A 21,309-nucleotide genomic window follows, 5' to 3' on the forward strand; every position below is an offset into this window, starting at 1 on the left:
AGGAACCTCTCCAAGTGGGAAACACAAGAGAAGAGAAGGACCTATAAAAACAAACCCATAACAATTAAGAAAATGGTAATAGAAACATACATATCGATAATTACCTTAAATGTGAATGGATTAAATGCTCCAACCAAAAGACACAGACCTCGCTGAATGGATAAAAAGACAAGACCCATATATATGCTGTATACAAGAGACCCACTTCAGACCTAGGGACACATACAGACTGAAAGTGAGGGGATGGAAAAAAGATATTCCATGAAAATGCAAATCAAAAGAAAGCTGGAGTAGCAATACTCATATCAGATAAAATAGACTTTAAAATAAAATACGTTACAAGAGACAAGGAAGGACACTACATAATGATCAAGGGATCAATCCAAGAAGAAGATATAACAAATAAAAATACATATGCACCCAACATAGGAGCACCTCAATACATAAGGAAACTGCTAACAGCTATAAAAGAGGAAATTGACAGTAACACAACAATAGTGAGGGACTTTAACTCCTCACTTGCACCAATGGACAGATCACCCAGACAGAAAATTAATAAGGAAACACAAGCTTTAAATGACACAACAGACCAGATAGAGTTAATTGATATTTATAGGACATTCCATCCAAAAACAGATTACACTCTCTTCTCAAGTGCACACGGAACATTCTCCAGGATAGATCACATCTTGGGTCACAAATCAAGCCTCGGTAAATTTAAGAAAATTGAAATCATATCAAGCACCTTTCCAACCACAACGCTATGAGATTAGAAATAAATTACAGGCAGAAAATACGTAAAAACCACAATCACATGGAGGCTAAACAATACATTACTAAATAACCAAGAGATCACTATAGATATCAAAGAGGAAATCAAAAAATACCTAGAGACAAATGACAATGAAAACACCATGAAACACCATGATCCAAAACCTATGGGATGCAGCAAAACCAGTTCTAAGAGGGAAGTTTATAGCAATACAATCCTACCTCAAGAAACAATAAAAATCTCAAATAAACAATCAAACCTTACACCTAAACAAACTAGAGAAAGAAAAATAAACAAAACCCGAAGTTAGTAGAAGGAAAGAAGTCATAAAGATCAGAGCAGAAATAAATGAAATAGAAACAAAGAAAAGTATAGCAAAGATCAATTAAACTAAAACCTGCTTCTTTGAGAAGATAAAATTGATAAACCTTTAGCCAGACTCATCAAGAAAAAGAAGGAGAGGACTCAAATCAATAAAATTAGAAATGAAAAAGGAGAAGTTACAACGGACACCCCAGATATACAAAGGATCCTAAGACACTACTAAAAGCAACTCTATGCCAATAAAATGGACAACCTGGAAGAAACGGACAAATTCTTAGAAAGGTATAACCTTCCAAGACTGAACCAGGAAGAAACAGAAAATATAAACAGACCAATCACAAGCACTGAAATTGAAATTATGATTAAAAATCTTCCAACAAACAAAAGTCCAGGACCAGGTGGCTTCACAGGTGAATTCTATCAAACATTTAGAGAAGAACTAACACCAATCCTCTTCAAACTCTTCCAAAAAATTGCAGAGGAAGGAACACTCCCAAACTCATTCTATGAGGCCACCATCACCCTGACACCAAAACCAGACAGAGATACTACAAAAAGAGAAAATTATGGACCAACATCACTGATGAATAGAGATGCAAAAATCCTCAACAAAATACTAGCAAACAGAATCCAATAACACATTAAAAGGATCATACACCATGATCAAGCAGGATTTATGCTGGGATGCAAGGATTCTTCAATATATGCAAATCAATCAATGTGATACACCATATTAACAAATCAAAGAATAAAAACCATATGATCATCTCAATAGATGCAGAAAAAGCTTTTGACAAAATTCAACACCCATCTATGATAAAAACTCTCCAGAAAGTGGGCAGAGAGGGAACCTACTACAACATAATAAAGGCCATAAATGAAAAATCCACAGCAAACATCATTCTCAATGGTGAAAAACTGAAAGCATTTCCTCTAAGATCAGAAACAAGACAAGGATGTCCACTCGTGCCACTATTACTCAACATAGTTTTGGAAGTCCTAGCCACAGAAATCAGAGAAGAAAAAGAAATAAAAGGAATACAAATTGGAAAAGAAGAAGTAAAACTGTCACTGTTTGCAGCTGACATGATACTATACATAGAGAATCCTAAAGATGCTACCAGAAAACTACTAGAGCTAATCAGTGAATTTGGTAAATTTGCAGGATACAAAATTAATGCACAGAAATCTCTTGCATTGCTATACACTAACAACAAAAGATCAGAAGGAGAAATTAAGGAAACAATCCCATTCACCATTGCAACAAAAAGAATAAAATACCTAGGAATAAACCTACCTAAGGAGGTAAAAGAATTGTACTCAGAAAACTGTAAGACACTGATGAAAGAAATCAAAGATGACACAAACAGATGGACAGATATACCATGGTCTTGGATTGGAAGAATCAACATTGTGAAAATGACTATACTACCCAAAGCAATCTACAGATTCAATGCTATCCCTATCAAATTACCAATGGCATTTTTTACAGAACTAGAACAAAATATCTTAAAATTTGTATGGAGACACAAAAGACCCCAAATAGCCAAAGCAGTCTTGAGGGAAAAAAATGGAGTTGGAGGCATCAGACTCCCTGACTTCAGACTATACTACAAAGCTACAGTAATTAAGACAATATGGCACAAAAAAACAGAAATATAGATCAATGGAACAGGCTAGAAAGCCCAGAGATAAACACACGCACATATGGTCAACTAATCTATAACAAAGGAGGCAAGGATATACAATGGAGAAAAGACAGTCTCTTCAATAAGTGGTGCTGGGAAAACTGGACAGCTACATGTAAAAGAATGAAATTAGAACACTCCCTAACACCATACACAGAAATAAACTCAAAATGGATTAAAACCTACATGTAAGACGGGACACTATAAAACTCTTAGAGGAAAACATGAAAGAACACCCTTTCACATAAATCACAGCAATATCTTTTTTGATCCAACTCCTAGAGTCACGGAAGTAAAAACAAAACTAAACAAATGGGACCTAATGAAACTTAAAAGCTTTTGCACAGCAAAGGAAAGCATAAACAAGATGAAAAGACAACCCTCAAAATGGGAGAAAATATTTGCAAATGAATCAACTGACAAAGGATTAATCTCCAAAATATATAAACAGCTCATGCAGCTCAATATTAAAAAAACAAACAACCCAATCCAAAAATGGGCAGAAGACCTAAATAGACATTTCTCCAAAGAAGACATACAGATGGCCAAGAAGCACATGAAAAGCTGCTCAACATCACTAATTATTAGAGAAATGCAAATCGAAACTACAGTAAGGTATCACCTCACACCAGTTAGAATGGGCATCATCAGAAAATCTCCAAACAACAAATGCTGGAGAGGGTGTGGAGAAAAGGGAACCCTCTTGCACTGTTGGTGGGAATATAAATTGATACAGCCACTATGGAGAACAGTATCGAGTTCCTTAAAAAACTAAAAATAGAATTACCATATGAGCCAGCAATCCCACTACTGGGCATATACCTAGAGAGAAAACCATAATTCAAAAGGCACATGCACCCCAGTGTTCATTGCAGCACTATGTACAAGAGCCAGGACATGGAAGCAACCCATCGATAGACAAATGGATAAAGAAGATGTGGTACATATATAATAGAATATTATTCAGCTATTAAATGGAAAGAAAGTGGGTCAGTTGTAGAGACATGGATGGATCTAGAGACTGTCAAACAGAGTGAAGTTAAGTCACAAAGAGAAAAACAAATATCGTATATTAATGCATATGTGTGGAACCTAGAAAAATGGTACAGATGAACCGGTTTGAAGGCAGAAATAGAGACACAGATGTAGAGAACAAACGTATGGACACCAAAGGGGGAAAGTGGCAGGGGGTGGGAGTGGTGGTGGGATGAATGGGGAGATTGGGATTGACATGTATACACTAATATGTATAAAATGGATAACTAATAAGAACCTGCTGTATAAAAGCAAATAAATAAAATAAAATTTAAAAATTTAAAAAGAAAAGAAAAGATAAATTTCCCTTCTACATTCCAATGGCCTATCTTGCATACCCCTTGGGGTTTACATAACACAGTTTAGAGATCATAAGGCCAACTTTAAAAGTAAAATGAATAACTTCCTAGACCTGTTTCCCCTAGACCAACAAATTAATCTTATTAGATCTTCCCACTCCAATGCTGAAAAGGGGCAAGTACCAACCCAAGGAAAATAGGAGAAAAGGGTTAGCAAGGTCTTTGGCAAAGTTGGCCTAAGCACATGGAAGCAACCTAACTGTCCATCAACCAGTGAATGGATAAAGAAGAAGTGGCACATATATACAATGGAATATTAATCAGCCGTAAAAAGAAACGAAATTGAGTTATTTGTAGTGAGGTGGATGGACCTAGAGTCTGTCATACAGAGTGAAGTAAGTCAGAAAGAGAGAAACAGATACCATATGCTAACACATATATATGGAATTTTTTTTAAAAAACTGGTTCTGATGAACCTAGGAGCAGGACAGGAATAAAGACACAGATGTAGAGAGTGGACTTGAGGACGGGGCCGGGGGGGGGGGGGTTTGGGGGGGAGGCGAAGCTGGGATGAAATGAGAGTGTAGCACTGACATATATACACTACCAAATGTACAATAGATAGCTAGTGCGAGATCAACTCGTTCCTTTGTGACCACCTAGAGGGATGGTATAGGGAGGGTAGGAGGGAGGCTCAAGAAGGAGGGGATATGCGGATATATGTATACATGTAGCTGATTCACTTTGTTATACAGCAGAAACTAACACGACATTGTAAAACAATTATACTCCAATAAAGATGTAAAAAAACAAAAGTTGGCCTAAAGGTAAGCAGGTCAGAGACCCCTCTTACAATATAAGCTCCATGCAATTAAGACTCCATGGGAATGAATCACTAGATCAGCTCCAAAGACACCATCCTAACTGGAGGTTTTCAGCCCATAAAGCAACATACCCTAGTACCATGTCCCAATAAATGTCCTTGGACATAAGCCATCTATATATATCAGCTCAGGCAATAAGAAGGGCTTGGAGGAACCTTGAGTTTTCCCTAAAGACCAAACATGTCCTCTAAATAAGTGTAATATTAATAACATCTTAAGTTAGGCAATACAGATTATAAGACTGCCAGATACATATAAATCATATATTTATATATGATTTATCTTCTTTTCTATACACAGGCAGTCCTCTGGCAGATCACAGTTTAAGCCAAACATGCTGCTCCCAAATAAAAACACTATTAATCAAGTATACATGCTGTATAAAAGTGGTCTTTCCTAAGTATATATAAAGAGGACAAGACAGTAGCCAATTGTAAAACACTGTATTATGTCAGATTATCTTTGAGTTCCATAGCATGCTGCTCAAATTTCCTGGCTATCTTCTTTTTAATTTCTAAACTAACTTTGCTACAAAATATCAAGAAATGAAAAAAAAAAAACCTTCATCTGGATAACAGAATACTTAAGCCCTTCCTAAAGTAGATTTTACAAACATATTTAAAAACACTTAAGGACACTAAAATGCTTTCTGAAAAACTGGCCCAGGGAAAAACATTGCTTTTCCTTCCTTGTTGCTTATTTCCCTGTCATACATCTAAAGCATTAAATATGAAGCTGACCATCCCTGCTCCCTGAAAGGGAAAAAAAAAGAAAAAAGAAAAAAAAAATCTGAGCTACCATCTCATCAAAACTAGCAACATCTAACATGGAGGAATAAACCCCTTTTTAACTATTCTTTTCATCCTTCGATTGCTTCTTATATAATTACTTCGCATTGTCTTAAGAATCAAAGCTTTGGCTGAAATGATAACCAAATTAAAAGATCCCCACACCTATGAATTTATTTACCTTCTCATCCATTGAATTTTCCTTGTTTCCTCCCTTCTTTAAGGAAGATGGGGTCCCTTCTCCAAGATAACTAAGTACTCTAATAAAAACTATTTTTTAAAAAGTATTACTGGCGGGACTTCCCTTGCAGTCCAGTGGTTAGGACTCTGAGTTTCCACTCCAGGGGTCAATGGTTCGATCCCTGGTTGGGGAACTAAGATCCCGCATGCTGCAGGGCGCAGCCAAGAAAAAAATATATTACTGGCTTTTATTTCAGTAAGGTTGCCTAATCGTACATGAATATCTCTCTTCCAAATTCCCATTGAAACAAGAGGAAAAAATAGCTTAAAACTAAATTAAAAATATAATCACAGTGGAAAACGAAACAGGGTCCCATCAGCAATTTAGAGTTTTAAAAAACAATACATCCATGGTTCTGAAACTTTAGCATGCATCAAAATCATCTAGAGGGCTGATTAAAACAAGACTGTAGGACTCCACCTTCAGGGTTTCTGATTCAGTAGGGCTGGGGCTCAAGATTTTGTATGTTTAACAAGTTCCCAGGTGATGCTGATTCTGCTGGTCTGAGGACCACATTATAAGAACCACCATGCTAAGTAAATAGAGATCATTAAAAGGAACATTTTTTATTAATTCTAATTAGCATCCTCAGAGAGACTCAAACGAATGATGCAACCTTTTTTTTTTTTTAAGTGGATAGAAATTGGAAAATAAAACAGTTCTGGAAAACTGGAAAAAATATCATTTCCAAATTAAAAATAAAAATTGGAAGGGCTAAATAACAACTACAACCCAATATAGCAGTGTGGAAAATGGTCTAAGACACTTCCAAAACACAGAGCAAAAGACAAGGAGATGGAAAACATGAGAGAAAAATTAACAAGCATGAAGGGTCAATATCTACCTAATAGGTTTCTGGAGAAAGAACAAACACATCACAAAAAGTAATCAATGAAGAAATTTTCCCTGAGCTGAAAAAGACTCAAGCCTTGTACTGCTTGGCCAATTTCCAAACAGGTAAAAAAAATGTAAAGCCAACAACCAGACACGTATTTGTGACATTTCTAAACTTAAAAGACATAAAGAACACTCTTGAAAGCTTTAAAGGGAAAAACACAGGTTATTACAAAGCAATATAAATCAGACTAGCATCAGACATCTCATTAGCATGCTAGAAGAAAATGGAATATTGTTTTCAAGGTTCAGAGAGGAAATTATTGTAAACCTGGAATTCTACATCTAGTCAAACTACGATATATTAAGGCAAAATAAAGACATCTTCAGAAATTTAAGAACTAAGAAAATTGACTTCCTGTATCAGTTTCCCACTCCTACTGTAAGAAATTATCACAGAAGTTCAAAATAGGTTTCAATGAGCTAGAATTAAGGTGCTGAGAGGATTACATACCTTTTGGAGGCTCTAAGGAAAAAGCCATTTCCTTGGCTTCTAGAGGCTGCCTGAATTCCTTGACTAGTGGTCCCTTCCATGTTCATCATCATTATTAAATATAACCAGTACTTACGGCAGATTTTTGAGTTCCTTAAAGACATGCAAATGACTAGAGCTACACTATATGCCCAACAGAGTAAATGAAAAACATCAGTATGCTCTTAATCATTGCCTTAAGAAACATTTTAATAAATTAGTATTTCTATTAATAAACACCTACCGAATCATTCGCTGATAAAGCAAGTGCAAGGTTCACTGTAAGAAACAAAAAAGTAATTAAATTTAGTAACTTTCCTTCTACTAAAATTCATTGTCTTTTAATATGTTGAATGTAACAACCAAGGCAAATAAAGTTTTAATATATCTCCATTATAAAAAACAAGGACATGGAGAGAATATAGAAAGTAAAAAACACAAAAAAAAAAGTAACATTTCAACATAAACAGTAGATGTCTGCCCCCAAATTATCATTTTAATTAATCCATTTATCATCTGTTACAATTGTATTTAAATAATCCAAGTTTTTTTTAAATGATGTTAATGGTATATATCATTCAATTATTTTCAAAAATATATTTTGAGGAAAAATTACCTACTTTTTAATAAATAAAAATGGATGTGATCCTATTGCTTTTTAAAAATAAATGCCGGTAATGCAGGAATTCCAAATATCTAACTCACAAATACCCACGTAAATGAAAGTTTGGACCAGTGAGCAGAGGGAAGAGAGGAAGGTAAAAGGCAAGGCAGTGAAACATTTTCCCAAAAGTGCCTATTGTTAGTGAATCTCAAAGACATAAAGGGGGAAAGCAGTAGTCCCCAAAACCACCTTTAGCCCAGCAATAAGGATATGCTACATCTGAGATGAAAAAGAGGTTCAAAAGTAACACATTCCCAAAACTGATAAATAAATAGACCCTCATACTGTGGATCACAATTCCTCACAGAACAGTGTTATAAATGATGCCGATATTGTTTCCTTTAAAGTATTTAAGAGCATAAACTTTCAAGGATGACCTGGTTCAAACCCCAGTTTCACCACTCTCTGTTTTATAATCTTGAGTAGAATATTTTACTCCAAGCCTGTTTCTTCCTCTATAAAATGAGGTCCTATTTCATAACTGTTGTGAGAATTAAATCAAATACTGTATGTATTATAGTATTATGCCTAAGGCATGGCACTTGACAAATTAATTTTTATAAATTATAAAATAATTCTGAATTTCAGGTTAAACATAATCCAACTTTTGGGCAGAAACTTTCAGAGAGTAATTCATTTTAATGTAAGGGTCTTTCTGCATTTACACAATAGAATCACAGAGCATGTCTGTATTAATCAAATGTCATCATTTTAATCCAAAATATCTCCAGCATACATATTCAAATAGGAAGTATTTTGAGATAGTTTGGAACAGGAATAAATACATATAATGGAAAGAAATAGAATACCAACAGAGTTACATAGAAATAATCTATTTCTAAGGCTTATGTATGCAGATAGAGCTGTTATGAAACAATATAGGCCAATTATTTGGGACAAGTGGTATGATGCTAACAAAGAAAAAAACGCAAGGAAGGGACACTTACTGAAGCACTTATGTGTCAAACACTGTACATTTTCTCATATATTTTCCTGTCTAACTGCTGTCACATTCCATGGTAACAGACGATCTTACAACCAAAAACAATAAACAATTTGTTTTACACAAGTGCTAGCCTACAGGCCCAACAAATTATATTGCACAAAACCCAAAGAACTTATAGCTATTATCACGAAAACACTTTCCATCTTTAACCAGTCCAAGTAAACACAGAGCTTGCAAAAGGAGTCACACCACTGAATACAGGTAAATGTACTCTGAACTTTCAAAACACAAGTAGAGGTGGATTCTAGAACCAAAAACTAAGAGCTTCCAAATTTGAAAAACAAAATACCAAATAGGTGGATTGTAGATCCTTAAGAAAGAAAGCCAAAATGTGTAGGATATAGCATGAATTCATTAAGAACAATCACTAACTATTTTTAATAATAATATAGTATCTATCAAATAGTATATCAGGGGTCTATCATAACTACAATACTTAGTAAATCTTAATTTCTTCAAAACATCTGAAAAACTCTTCCACAATTACATTCAGGTCAAAATGGGAAAAAACTGAGCTAATAACACTATACAGTTGGATTTGTAGCTGGTTGTACAACTATAAAACTGCTGCATCTAGGAATTACCAAATATGGCTCTGAGTCAAGACACAAGATCTCTAGTGAAAGTCACAGAACTCTGTACCTGGCCCTTTTTATTTGAAAATGTCATTGGTTTCAATGGAACTAAGGAATTTTAAGGTACATATATGCCCCAACTTTAGGTTACTATCTGAGAAAAAAAGAAAAAAAATTTAGAGATCTTAGGGGGGCGGGGCAAGATGGAGTAGGTAATTAAGAGGTCCAAACTACTAAGTATAAAATAAATAAGCTACAAGGAAATATTGTACACCACAGGGAATATATCCAATATTTTATAATAACTATAAATGGGATATAACCTTTAAAAATTGTACACTATCTTGTACACCTGAAACTTATATAATATTGTACATCAGTTACACTTCAATTTAAAAAAAATGCAGAAATTTGAGTCAAAAGCTAAAAAAAATACATACATAAATACATAAACGATCTTTAACAGTGTAGAACTGTGCCAAAATTAACAAAATAAAATAAGGATGGTTACTTTTTTTAAATCAACTGCAAAAAAGATAGGTTGGATAAGACCTGAATTAAGCCATTCCTATTAAAATGATTGAAAATTTTAAATGAGGCAACAATAAGACTTGAGAGCTTTATGACTCCAAATTAATAATACAAGTTGCCTCTGTTGAGTTGAATTGGGAGGAGGGGAGTTACCTTTTTACATTATTACACTGAAAATTTTTGTTAGAAATAAAAAGTTTCTTTTGAAGACATCTGGGAATACCTGGTCATTAGTCTTGGATGGTAACTCTTCTATTTCTGGGGGCACTTCTTTTATGGGTTCTGAAAGCAGCATTTCAGTCACAATGAAATCTATAATCAATTTTAAAAAGCCACCAAAAAACAAATTCTCTGCTCCAGTATATTAATATAAAAGATACAAAGCTTAAAAGATATTTTAAATAATTAAAACATTTTCAAATATTAGATCTATGTTGACTTTATAAATGCTGAAAATTATATTATGGTTAAATGAAAATAAGCCACGGTAATGTAAACAATCTCATTGCAACTACTTAGCTATGTGTACACTGAAAAAGACTAGAAAATAACGTCAAAGAACAGAAATAAATTTAGTGTTAAACTTACTAAATGTTTAATAATAATAATAACAGCAACCAAATATAGAGTACTTACTATGTATGAGACAGTGGGCTAAGTAGTCAGCTTGTTTAATTAATTTGCATAACCATCCTATGAAAAAGATTATAATCATTGCCATTTTACAGTTAAGTAAACTGAAGATGTAATGGGCAACCTGACCACCTTTTCCTCAGTTAAGGAGTCAAAGACCTGGCTACATATCTAGTTTTGTCTAACTCCAAAAATCTAAGCTCCCAATCACTACCAACTCCTCATCCTAAGGAAGCAGCTGTTAGGAACTTCACAAATACTTTTTTAAGAACAAAACTATAATTTTAATATTGTGCACTTGCCAGTTGGCATAAAGTCCTATTCAAGATGAGAATTAATATCCTATAATACCTGCTGTAGTAGACTTTCCAACTCCACCCTTTCCAGAAGCCACAACTATAACTTGTTTGACACCGTCTATTGGTTTCTGCTTTGGAAGTCCTCGAGACATGATTTGTGTTCTTCTTTGTTTTAGGGTCTCACTCTCAGCACCAGAGAACTTAAGAGGAAGAAAAAAAACAGTTTTAAATCAAGCCATCTCCATTATCACGCTGTAAAAGCAAAAACAATTCGGTATTTGCAATTAACAGGGCTTTCTTTTCTACTCTAATTCTCCTCATCTCCACTATTTAGGCCTTTAGTGTTATTTACCTATTGCTATTGATCACAATTGCACAGACACATTGTTTAAATTGAAATTTATTTGCCAGGATACGCAGACGTTAAAAATGGAAAGTAAGCTGCCTCTTTCCGGAGTTAAATCCTCCACGTGTTTTCCTTCTCTTTAACCTATTTTCTAAATAAACCAACACTAAGAAAACAAGTGCAAGTCACACATCCATGTTCTAACCATCTATTTTACGCCCCTCTAAGCCTCGACCTGGTCTCACTGGGGGCCCGCCTGGAAAATGAGGACGTCCAGAACTGGGGTCTCACTGAGCCGCCAAGTGGGCGGGTGCCCACGAGGCAGTGAAGTGAGTCCTCGGCAAGAGGCAATTGCAGAGCACCCGCAGCCCTGGCGCCCCAGCGTCTCGGACCCGCCCGCCTCCACCTGCTCTGCAGCACCACGGACCTGGCGCCCCCAAACCAACACTCGGCCTCCCCCAAGCGGGACACAGGCCCCGCCGCAGCCCCGAAGCGACGCCCCCCCAAAAAGCAGCAAACGCCGCCAAGTCCCCATGACGCAGAAGGCTGCCTTGAGCCCAACCCGGAAACCGTCGCGGCAAGCGCTGGGTGATGACGTCACATGGCAACGCTCGGCTTCCTCTCCTTAACGACTAGCCTCCTTTGAGTTTCTTCAACACAGGAATACAATTTGTTGTCGTGATCTCGTCTGTAGCCAGGTACAAACATTTTACAGCGTTTTACCAAATGTTTGGGAAGCATTTTCACGTACCTCCTCTAATTTGGCCCTCACAGGAGTTCTGGAGTAGGTAGGTAGGAGACTTTTACTAGGATCCTCTTTTCATAGGTAAGAAAACTGAGACTTAGAAAGTTTAGAAAACTGACCCAATTGAGACGTAGGAAATGGTGGAAGTTAAAAATGACTCCAGGCGTTCTCACACGGCAGAATATAGTCACTTAAACACTGCCACTGTTAAGGATTTTATCTTTTTTTTTTCCCCCTGAGTGATCTACAGTAATAGTCGGCTTTGCGTTGACATTTACTGCTGTGTTGCTGATAATCCTCGGAGAGAGAAGTCGGGGTGCTTTGCTAGCGTCGAAAAAGTTTAATTAAATCAGAAAGCGGGTCTGATGAAGCAAATTTCACTCAAGAAGCAACTTAAAGTGAGACAAAGCTTGAGGAAGGAGATGGAATTCAACCAGGTAAAAGGAAGGACATATCCCTACATTCAAAGAAGGTGAAAGTGAAGGAAATCGCTTTAGGAGAGAAAGCTGGAAAGCTGATACAGGAGCCCAGACCCAGGAAAAGAATCATTTAGGGTGTAGGGTGGTTTACCTTCGCATATTCTCCACAATATTTTCTAAGGCTGATTTTCATTTCTTTTATGTGCTTATCTGTAGAGAGTTTCTTGTGTAATCATTCAGTTTATTTTGCTCTAATCTGATCTTTAATTTCCTTAGTTTTAATATAGGCGTAACATATCAACCTCGAAGAATTATTGTAAGAATTAAATGAAATATTACCAGCAATATACATTCAATTTAGTAAGCAGTGAAAAGAATTTTCAGTTCCTTGCTTTTTCTCCCCCAATCTCACAACTTTGTCACTGCATTCAGCATTCTTACATTAGGTTTAACACCATTACTTATTGTTTTATATCACTTTCTTATTTTATTACTTTGTGATGTGTTTTCACAGTTAATTTTATCAATTTTTAAGTTTGCATCTGCTCAATTTTTATAAATTATAAGCCAAAAAAAAAGGGCTAAGGGGAAATAGCTGTCAGAATAATCCATTTACTAAACAAGAAATATTGAATATCTCTTTCTCTCCAGGTAGCTTTTCGAGTTCTTCCAGAATTCTACCAAAGATTCATTCATTTAACAAATATTTATTGAGCAACTATTATGCACCAAGCACTACCCTAATCTTAGGGTTTTCAATAAACCTGACATAAACCTAAACCTAAACCTGACATTATCTTTCCACTCAATGACTTTACAATCCAGTGCAAGAGACAGAATAAGTTTACAAACAATTACAGTATGGTGTGATAAGTATAGGAGAAAATCACTGAGTGATACAAAAGTATAAAGGAGGGGCACTGAATTCAATCAGAGAAGGCTTCTGAATAGGGTAACATCTAAGCTTAATCCTGCATGTGGGTAATGTGTAGGAGTCAGCAGGGAGAATGGCTACAGGGTTGTTGTGCAGAAGTAAGAAATGAATTGTTAAGAACTGCAAATAATCTGTGTGGCTTAAGGATAGACTGTGAGGTGCAAGACTGAAAGAGATAAGGATAGAGATTGGTAGGGTGATAGCTACCCAGATCATGAAAGGCTTTATACATCATGCAAAGGAATTTGGACTTTATCCTGAGGGAACCATAGAAGGGTTTTAAGCAGGAAAGCAGCACGATCAGATTTGTGTTTTAGAAATACCACTATGATTGACAGGCAGAAAAAGGATAGGAGGGGTCAGATCAGAGGCAGGGAGACAGGAGGTTACTGCAGTAATCCGAAAGAGATGTTGAAAGCTTGACTTAACACCTCTAAATTTCACTTTGCTTATCTATAAAATAGATAATACCTATTTGTAGAGTTGTTATGCGGTGGAATTTAAAATAATGCACATAGAATGCCTATCACATAGTACACATAATAAATATTAGCTGTTGTGTTGCTTATTGGGTTGTACAGAGTTTATAATATAGGCAACTAGATGAGCGGTACTGACACTCTGAGAGAGAGCATAAGGGGAAGAACAAGTGAGACCAATGTCTGTAGAATGAATGAATGGTTAATTTGATTTATCCTTCAGCAGATTAGGGTATCGAGAGTAGTAGAGCTGTCCATTGTTTCTTCTCCAACAACCACTGCCACACACACACACACACACACACACACACACATGGTCCCTTCTCAAGAGTATTCTCCCTTAGTTCCTAAGAACTGCTAAGTCATTTGACCCCATCCCCATTGTCACTGATTGGATTAAAGATTGACATACCACCAAAATTGGACCAATCATATTCTTTCCCCAGAGAATTGAAAGCAAAAGAGATGCTACTCAATCTTAGTTTGCCTTTGAACTGATAAGGCTAAAGTGACCATTTTCTACTTTGTACACAGAGAAGTAGAAAAAGCCAATGCCAAGAAAGAAAAATAAAGCAGACCATAAGAGATCATGTGCCCAGAAAAGGAAGGGATAACAGCTGTACTGATCCATAACAGCTTTCCAGTTCCTGCTTCTAGTCCACAGTGAAGTTCAGCTATACTTCCTATCCTTAGGTCCATGAGATATACTTACATCCAACCAACAAATTCTCTTTCTACCTTGGCCTAATTTGGGTGGGTTTCTGTGTACTTGTAACCATGGTGAGATATATTTTGTAACATTTATAGAGGATTTTCCCCTTATAATTCCTTGTACCTCATATAGCCCTTCCCCATTCGGACATGACAAGCACAGTGGTGACAAACACAATGACAAAAGCCAATAGCTGAGGGTAACAAAGTAGAAGTATGGCAGGAAGATGAATTCCTGGTTATATAGTGAAGCTGCTATGCCAGTCCTGGCCTGTGTCTCCAGACCTCTTGTTGTGTGAGATAATTAATTGTTTAAACCATTGTTGGTTAGGATTTCTTTCATTTGAAGTGAGAATAATCTGTGCCTATTACAGCTCCTAAGAAAGAACCCCATACACTTTTACTGCCTCTCCCCCAAGATTCAGCCCCAGTGAGGAAGGGGAACAAGAAAACCCCAAATCAGTTTGGGGGATGTAAGAACAACAAAATCAATGCCCCCATTCCCAGACAGAACTCAGTGTAGTGGCAGGACCACAGAATGAAAATGGTTGAGTGTTGTGTTTAGGCAGACAGCCTGAGGCAGCTTCATAGGGTTTGCCCCCTACAAAGAGCCACAGGACTGGCTGAGAGAAAGCTGATCCTTAAAGAGAGCTTAATGTCAAGAAAATGGTCAAGACTTGGCAACAGTCTTCATGGTTAAGCGTGTGGCATCACAATGGATGCTGGTGTGGATAGATAACGACCTTGAGGATTAAATTCACATCACCATGTGGATATCTGGACACTACATAGACACAACCCTGGTATCTATGGTGGAATCTGTACTTATCAAGATTAAGTTTCTACCACCCTGAGAGAATTTTACAAATACTGATCAAAACAAAGAGGATTGTTTTGTATGTCTCCTATGTGTGGGGTAATATCTTATACTGTTTTCTAGAAAGGAAGTATTTGTATCTGCTAGATTACTCTCCCTAAAATACATATATATCCATATATATATATACATATATGTATGTATATATTTATATTCTCAGGTGACCAAGGACTCATTGAAAGTTCAGATACCCACAAATGAGGAGCCTGCCTTATTCCCTGCCCATAAGCCTCAGGACTGCCTCAGTGTTTCATTCCTTTGCTCAACTCACTAAGGAAGAATAAGGTATTGTGGACAGTTTCCAGTCTCTGTTGAATATTCTAAGTAAAGCTCGAAAACTAGTGCTAGTTCCTTCAGTTTAAGGTGACTGTCCCCAACTGAACCTCTCATCCTGCTCAAAGGGCTCCCTGAAAAGAAAACCCCACCCCATCTATGGACTTGTCTAAATGACAACCCCATTCATTGACCCTACTTTGCCCCATGGTGTGATTTGTTTCCAAATCTCTCTATTCATGACTAAGCATGAAACTGGCTTTATCTTCATCTAATACAAATTTCACATTAAAATATAGAGTAATTCTGCTTAGGAGAATAGCTTTCCAATGAGCCAGTCTCTCTGTAGGAAACCTGGTCTAGAAAGTTTGTGGATTTTCCCATATTGAAGGCTTTGCTGGCCTTTCAGTACCTCAGCTCACATAAAGTAGTCCCGTCAAAGAAGCTCTTTGGGCTTCCCTGGTGGTGCAGTGGTTGACGGACCACCTGCCGATACAGTGGACACAGGTTCGTGCCCCGGTCCGGGAAGTTCCCACATGCCGCGGAGCGGCTGGGCCCGTGAGCCATGGCCGCTGAGCCTGCGCGTCCGGAGCCTGTGCTCCGCAACGGGAGAAGCCACGACAGTGAGAGGCCCGTGTACCGCAAAAAAAAAAAAAAAAAGAAGCTCCTCATTCTTATTTTTTTTAATTACACAAAGCAAATGTATGTACAGAGATTTCCTATGAAACCTTTTGTAAGCTGAAATGGTGAAAGGCAAAGAAGCAATCATCTTAGGACACATCTTACTAACAGATGCACAAAATAAATCAAGATAAAGCCCAGATGTTCACAGACACAGTTCAAAGCTATGGTAGCCTGATGCTGAGATGCTGAGTGTAGTTCCCGAAGAAGGAGCTTGGGATGCCACTCTCGCTGCTCAGGGAGGCACTGCCTCCATATCCACTCACTGTAAAATAAATGCTGAATGCTATTTTCACTTTTCACCTTTTTTCATAAAAGCAAAAATCCTCTTCAGATTTCTTTCATTTAGTGAAAATAGGTACTTACATAGGTCCTTCATAAAACCAAAGTGGCATAAAGTGAACTTTGTAAAAGAGGGGGAGATATCTGTATGTTCTTATACTGAATGAGCATCTGGGAATACGCCTCCAAATGACTAAAAATCCACTTCTAGAATGAGACAGGATGGGTTTCTAAATGCCAGTATCCAAAGCAGGATAAATCATGGGTGATTTGACATTTGAATTTCTGATTTATAAGATTGAACTGAATCCTTGGACAAAGGTCAAGGACTCATGTTATAACTGAATATAGTCTCTTTTTAATGCTTAAAGCTTCAAAGAAGATCCTATCCTGAAATGGAAGCCACACTATCAGAATTTAGGAAAAGTATTTGTCACCTCAGGCAAATACGTGTTATACCCAGGGCCTTAGTATTCCCAGGCTTTTGCTTTTTTATTTCATTTTCTCCAAGTACCAAACCTATATTTTTTCAGCCGTGTCCTTCCTACCCTTCAATTGCATACTAGAGATGAGAAGACATAAGTTTCTACAAGACTTTGCTAAAACATTACTTCATTCTGTACTCAGAAGAGAATTTTCCTGTGTACTTTAGAGAACATTCCAAGGACAATGACAAAGCAGAGCCCCATCAAGATACCAAACCTACACTTCAGCGAATGTGAAGTTCTATTTTCCTCAGGAAAAAGGAGGTAATGTAGATTTTTGTCTGTTTTAAGCTGCGACCACAATGTGAGAATGTCCTCTATAATCATGTGGCTTACATAATATCTTAGTCTACTTGGCATTGTAGTACCAAATCTCGTCAATTCATTTATTGACCTTTTCTATTTAGGATTTATTAACCATAGATATTATACATGATATGTCATAATAAATTTTTGCAGGCACAAAATTTATTCAATCCTTTTATGTAAGTGAAGAACTCCTACCAAATCACTCTAATGTCTCAAAATATAGTCTGATTTAGAGCAATAGAGCAGAAATACCGACATTAAGGGTTACAATATCAATGTGCTCTAAGACAGACTGGCAAACTTAAAACTATGAAGTGTATCTTTGTCTTCCAAAGCCTTCCACACAACTCTTAAGCTGTTGGAAATGCTCCAGTTCATACCAACCAACCTTACGGGCAGTATTTGGGTCCATTTTCCATGGCATCTTCTTCTGCAGCTTAAAAATAAAAACAAAATAGGATTTTCCTGACCACCCATTCAGGCTAAGGAACTTATTCTCAGTCATAGAGGCCATCCACTAACTATAACTCAACAATCCAAACACTGAAGTGATAATTACTAATCTCTCCCATCTTAGGCTTTCCAGTCTTTGCTAGTCTTCAAAACAGATAAAAATGTTTTTACACAGAAAATGTTCATTTTGTGCATAATTGTTCTAAATTGTTTAATAGCTGCTGTTTTGACTTGTTAAGAATACAAAGAGCTCTTTTAATTACCTGGTGAAGTTTTGTCAAGTACTCAAAGTCAACAACCTTATTACATTAATGCCACACTGAATCTCTTTTGTGAATTTCTAATCATATCCAAGAATTACTATTTTATTTAACTCGAGCTATTTTTGTGAGGCAACGTGCTGGCATGTGCTGTTGAAAATGACATTTTTAATAGATATCATTTATCAATATAACAAAATCAACACCATTTGCTGCTGAAATATACCATTTACTGCTAAAACATATATATATATGTGTGTATATATATATACATATATGTACATATATATATGATTGTATTTTCCTCTAACATTTTTCTGAAGTACAACTCTAGCACTTTTCCAGGGTCTGATGTAGGCTATCTCATTTCACAGCTGACAGCACTGGAGAAAGAGCAGAATAGTAAAGAAAAAGTAATGTGCTTAGTAGTTTACCTTTATTTGTTTGTGATGCTGTATTGCTAACTGGAAAATTCTATTAAGCCATTCCCACCAATTCCTTCTGGATTATAGAATTAATTGAGTACAATTTCTTAGTGGACGTCTCTCCTTGTAGCTTATGTCATATGTCAAATTAATCAGTTCTTTTCCAACAGACTCTAAGATAGCCAAAATGATCCTTGTCTCTTGGCATTCACACCCTTGTGTAATCCCCTCCCCTTGAGTGTGAGCAGGACACGTAACTTGTTCTAACCAACAGAATACAACAAAGGTGATAGGATGTCACTTCTGTGATTACATTACATAAGACTGTAACTTCTAGTTTTCTAGGAGACCTCCTGGCTGGCTCTGACAAAGCAAGGTACCATGTTGTAAACTGCCTATGGAGAAGGCCACGTGGAAAGGAACAGCTGACAGCCAGCAAAGAACTGAGGTCCTCAGGAAAACAGCCTGCAAGGACCTGAATTCTGCCAGCAACCACGTGAGACTGGAAATTGATCCTTACCAGTTGAGCTTTCAAATGAGACTCAAGCCCTGGCTGACCCCTTGATTGCAGTCTTGTGAGAGATCACGAAGCAATGGATTCTGTTACATTCTGACCCACAGAAACTGTGAGATAATAAATGTGTTGTTTTAAGGCACCAAGTTCGTGGTAATTGGTTACACAGCAATAGATAACTAATACTACTCAGTAACCCAGACTTCAATAAGAATATAGTCAAGGGGTCTTCCCTGGTAGTCCAGTGGTAAAGAACCCGCCTCCCAGTGCAGGGGACGCAGGTTTGATCCCTGGTTGGGGAACTAAGATCCCACATGCCTTGGGGCAGCTAAGCCCACCCGCCACAACTACTGAGCTCACACGCCTCAATGAGAGAGCCCACATGCCGCAAACTACAGAGTCCATGCACTCGGGAGCCCGCACGCCACAACTAGAGAGAGGAAAAACACGCATACCACAACTAGAGAGAAGCCTGTGCATCAACGAAAGATCCCGGACACCTCAACAAAGACCCCTCATGCTGCAACTAAAGACCCGACACAGCCAAATAAATAAGCAAAATAAATTTTTTAAAAATGCGTAATCCACAAAGAAAAGATTGAAATATTTTTTTAAAAAATAAGAATATAGTCAATATATGATTTCTTATAGGTGATTCTCTTTTTATTTATTTTTTTGTCTGCGTTGGGCCTTCATTGCTGCATTCGGGCTTTCTCTAGTTGCATCAAGGTGGGGGGCACTCTTCATTGTGGTGCACGGGCTTCTCATTGCAGTGGCTTCTCTTGTTGCAGAGCTTGGGCTTTAGGTGTGCAGGCTTTAGTAGTTGTGGCTTGCGGGCTCTAGAGCGCAGGCTCAGTACTTGTGGCGCAGGGGCTTAGTTGCTCCGTGGCATGTGGGATCTTCCCAGACCAGGGCTCAAACCCGTGTCCCCTGCATTGGCAGGCAGATTCTTAACCACTGTGCCACCAGGGAAGTCCCTCTCTCTTTTTTTTTTTAATTGAAATATAATTGACATAAAAGGGCAATTCTTTTTTGCCATATGAAAAAATATGCATATTTTGTTAAGAAATCAAGTCCTTTGTGTATTTTGAACATTTGTCAAGAGTTAAATGTTATTTGATCACTGATAATTTATTAATTTTTATAATATTAATTATCAAACCCCATAAAATAAGATTATAGTATCAGATGCTAGAGAATAGGGACATGGAGGCAGTGAACTGAAGACTCTTTACATCACAAACCAAGATCTGTTTTTGTTAGTAACAACTGAACTTACTTCTTTTTGTATGTGTGTGGATTTTTTATTTTTTTAAATTAATTTCTATTGGAGTATAGTTCATTTATAATGTTGTGTTAGTGTCTGCTGTTTAGCAAAGTGAATCAGTTATACATATACATATATCCACTCTTTTTCAGATTATTTTCTTATATAGGTCATTACAGAGTGGATACAGATATGAAGAAAGCAATTTTTTGTATATAATGTATAAATAAAAAGTAACACAAACAATTTTCCAATGACACTCTAAATAACAGCTAACTGCATATTTGTAAATCAGCCCAGTTTATGAAAGATGATTCAGTACATATGAAGCATTCAATTAATCATACTGCACACATATATAGTTATCTACACCCCAGGAAAAATATAATACATAGTGCTTATTAGAATCTTTGAAAACAATCCAAGTCAATGCTGCAGAGAATTCTGCAGTATTTGTCTCTAAAAATATCTTCATAGAATCTCCATTGGACCATAATCCGTAAAATCCTTACGACTTACTGAATCTTATATTGAAAGATTCCAAAGCATTTTTACACACATTATCTTGCTCAGGTTTCACAACTGCCATGAGGTTGGCAGTGAAGTTATTATTAATCCCATTTCTAGATAAGGAAATATGGAGTCAGAGATGTTAGTTTATTTTTTTTTTAGGGCAAATTGTTGAAAGCAAGATGGAAATACAGGTCTCTCATTACCTTTAAGGAATATTGTTGAAAAAACAAT

At 36.8% G+C, this 21,309-nt stretch overlaps 1 protein-coding gene and 1 long non-coding RNA gene across 8 annotated transcripts in view; one reads left to right on the top strand and one right to left on the bottom strand.

Annotated features, from left to right (window-relative positions):
* NUBPL (NUBP iron-sulfur cluster assembly factor, mitochondrial) overlaps positions 1-21,309 on the bottom strand; it is a 333,446-nt gene that overhangs the window by 240,366 nt on the left and 71,771 nt on the right. For 3 of the 6 annotated variants that reach the window (XM_067738380.1, XM_067738364.1, XM_067738397.1), the window contains exons 1-3: positions 11,879-12,007; positions 11,158-11,305; positions 7,642-7,676 (exon numbers count right to left, since the gene is read on the bottom strand). In XM_067738380.1, coding sequence (XP_067594481.1) covers positions 7,642-7,676; positions 11,158-11,305; positions 11,879-11,986 — 291 coding nt within the window. In that variant the 5' untranslated portion in view covers positions 11,987-12,007. The other 3 variants (XM_067738386.1, XM_067738373.1, XM_067738401.1) reach the window with 3 other exon arrangements.
* On the top strand, positions 11,830-19,430 carry LOC137225165 (uncharacterized). 2 transcript variants are annotated; one of them, XR_010943716.1, is made up of 4 exons: positions 11,830-12,149; positions 15,777-15,901; positions 17,386-17,601; positions 19,122-19,430. It is a non-coding gene; the product is annotated as an uncharacterized lncRNA (long non-coding RNA). The 2 variants fall into 2 exon arrangements; XR_010943715.1 differs by having other exon boundaries at positions 11,835-12,149; positions 17,505-17,601.

This window comes from Pseudorca crassidens, chromosome 1 (genome assembly GCF_039906515.1).
Source record: "Pseudorca crassidens isolate mPseCra1 chromosome 1, mPseCra1.hap1, whole genome shotgun sequence".
NCBI classification, from domain to species: Eukaryota; Metazoa; Chordata; class Mammalia; order Artiodactyla; family Delphinidae; genus Pseudorca; species Pseudorca crassidens.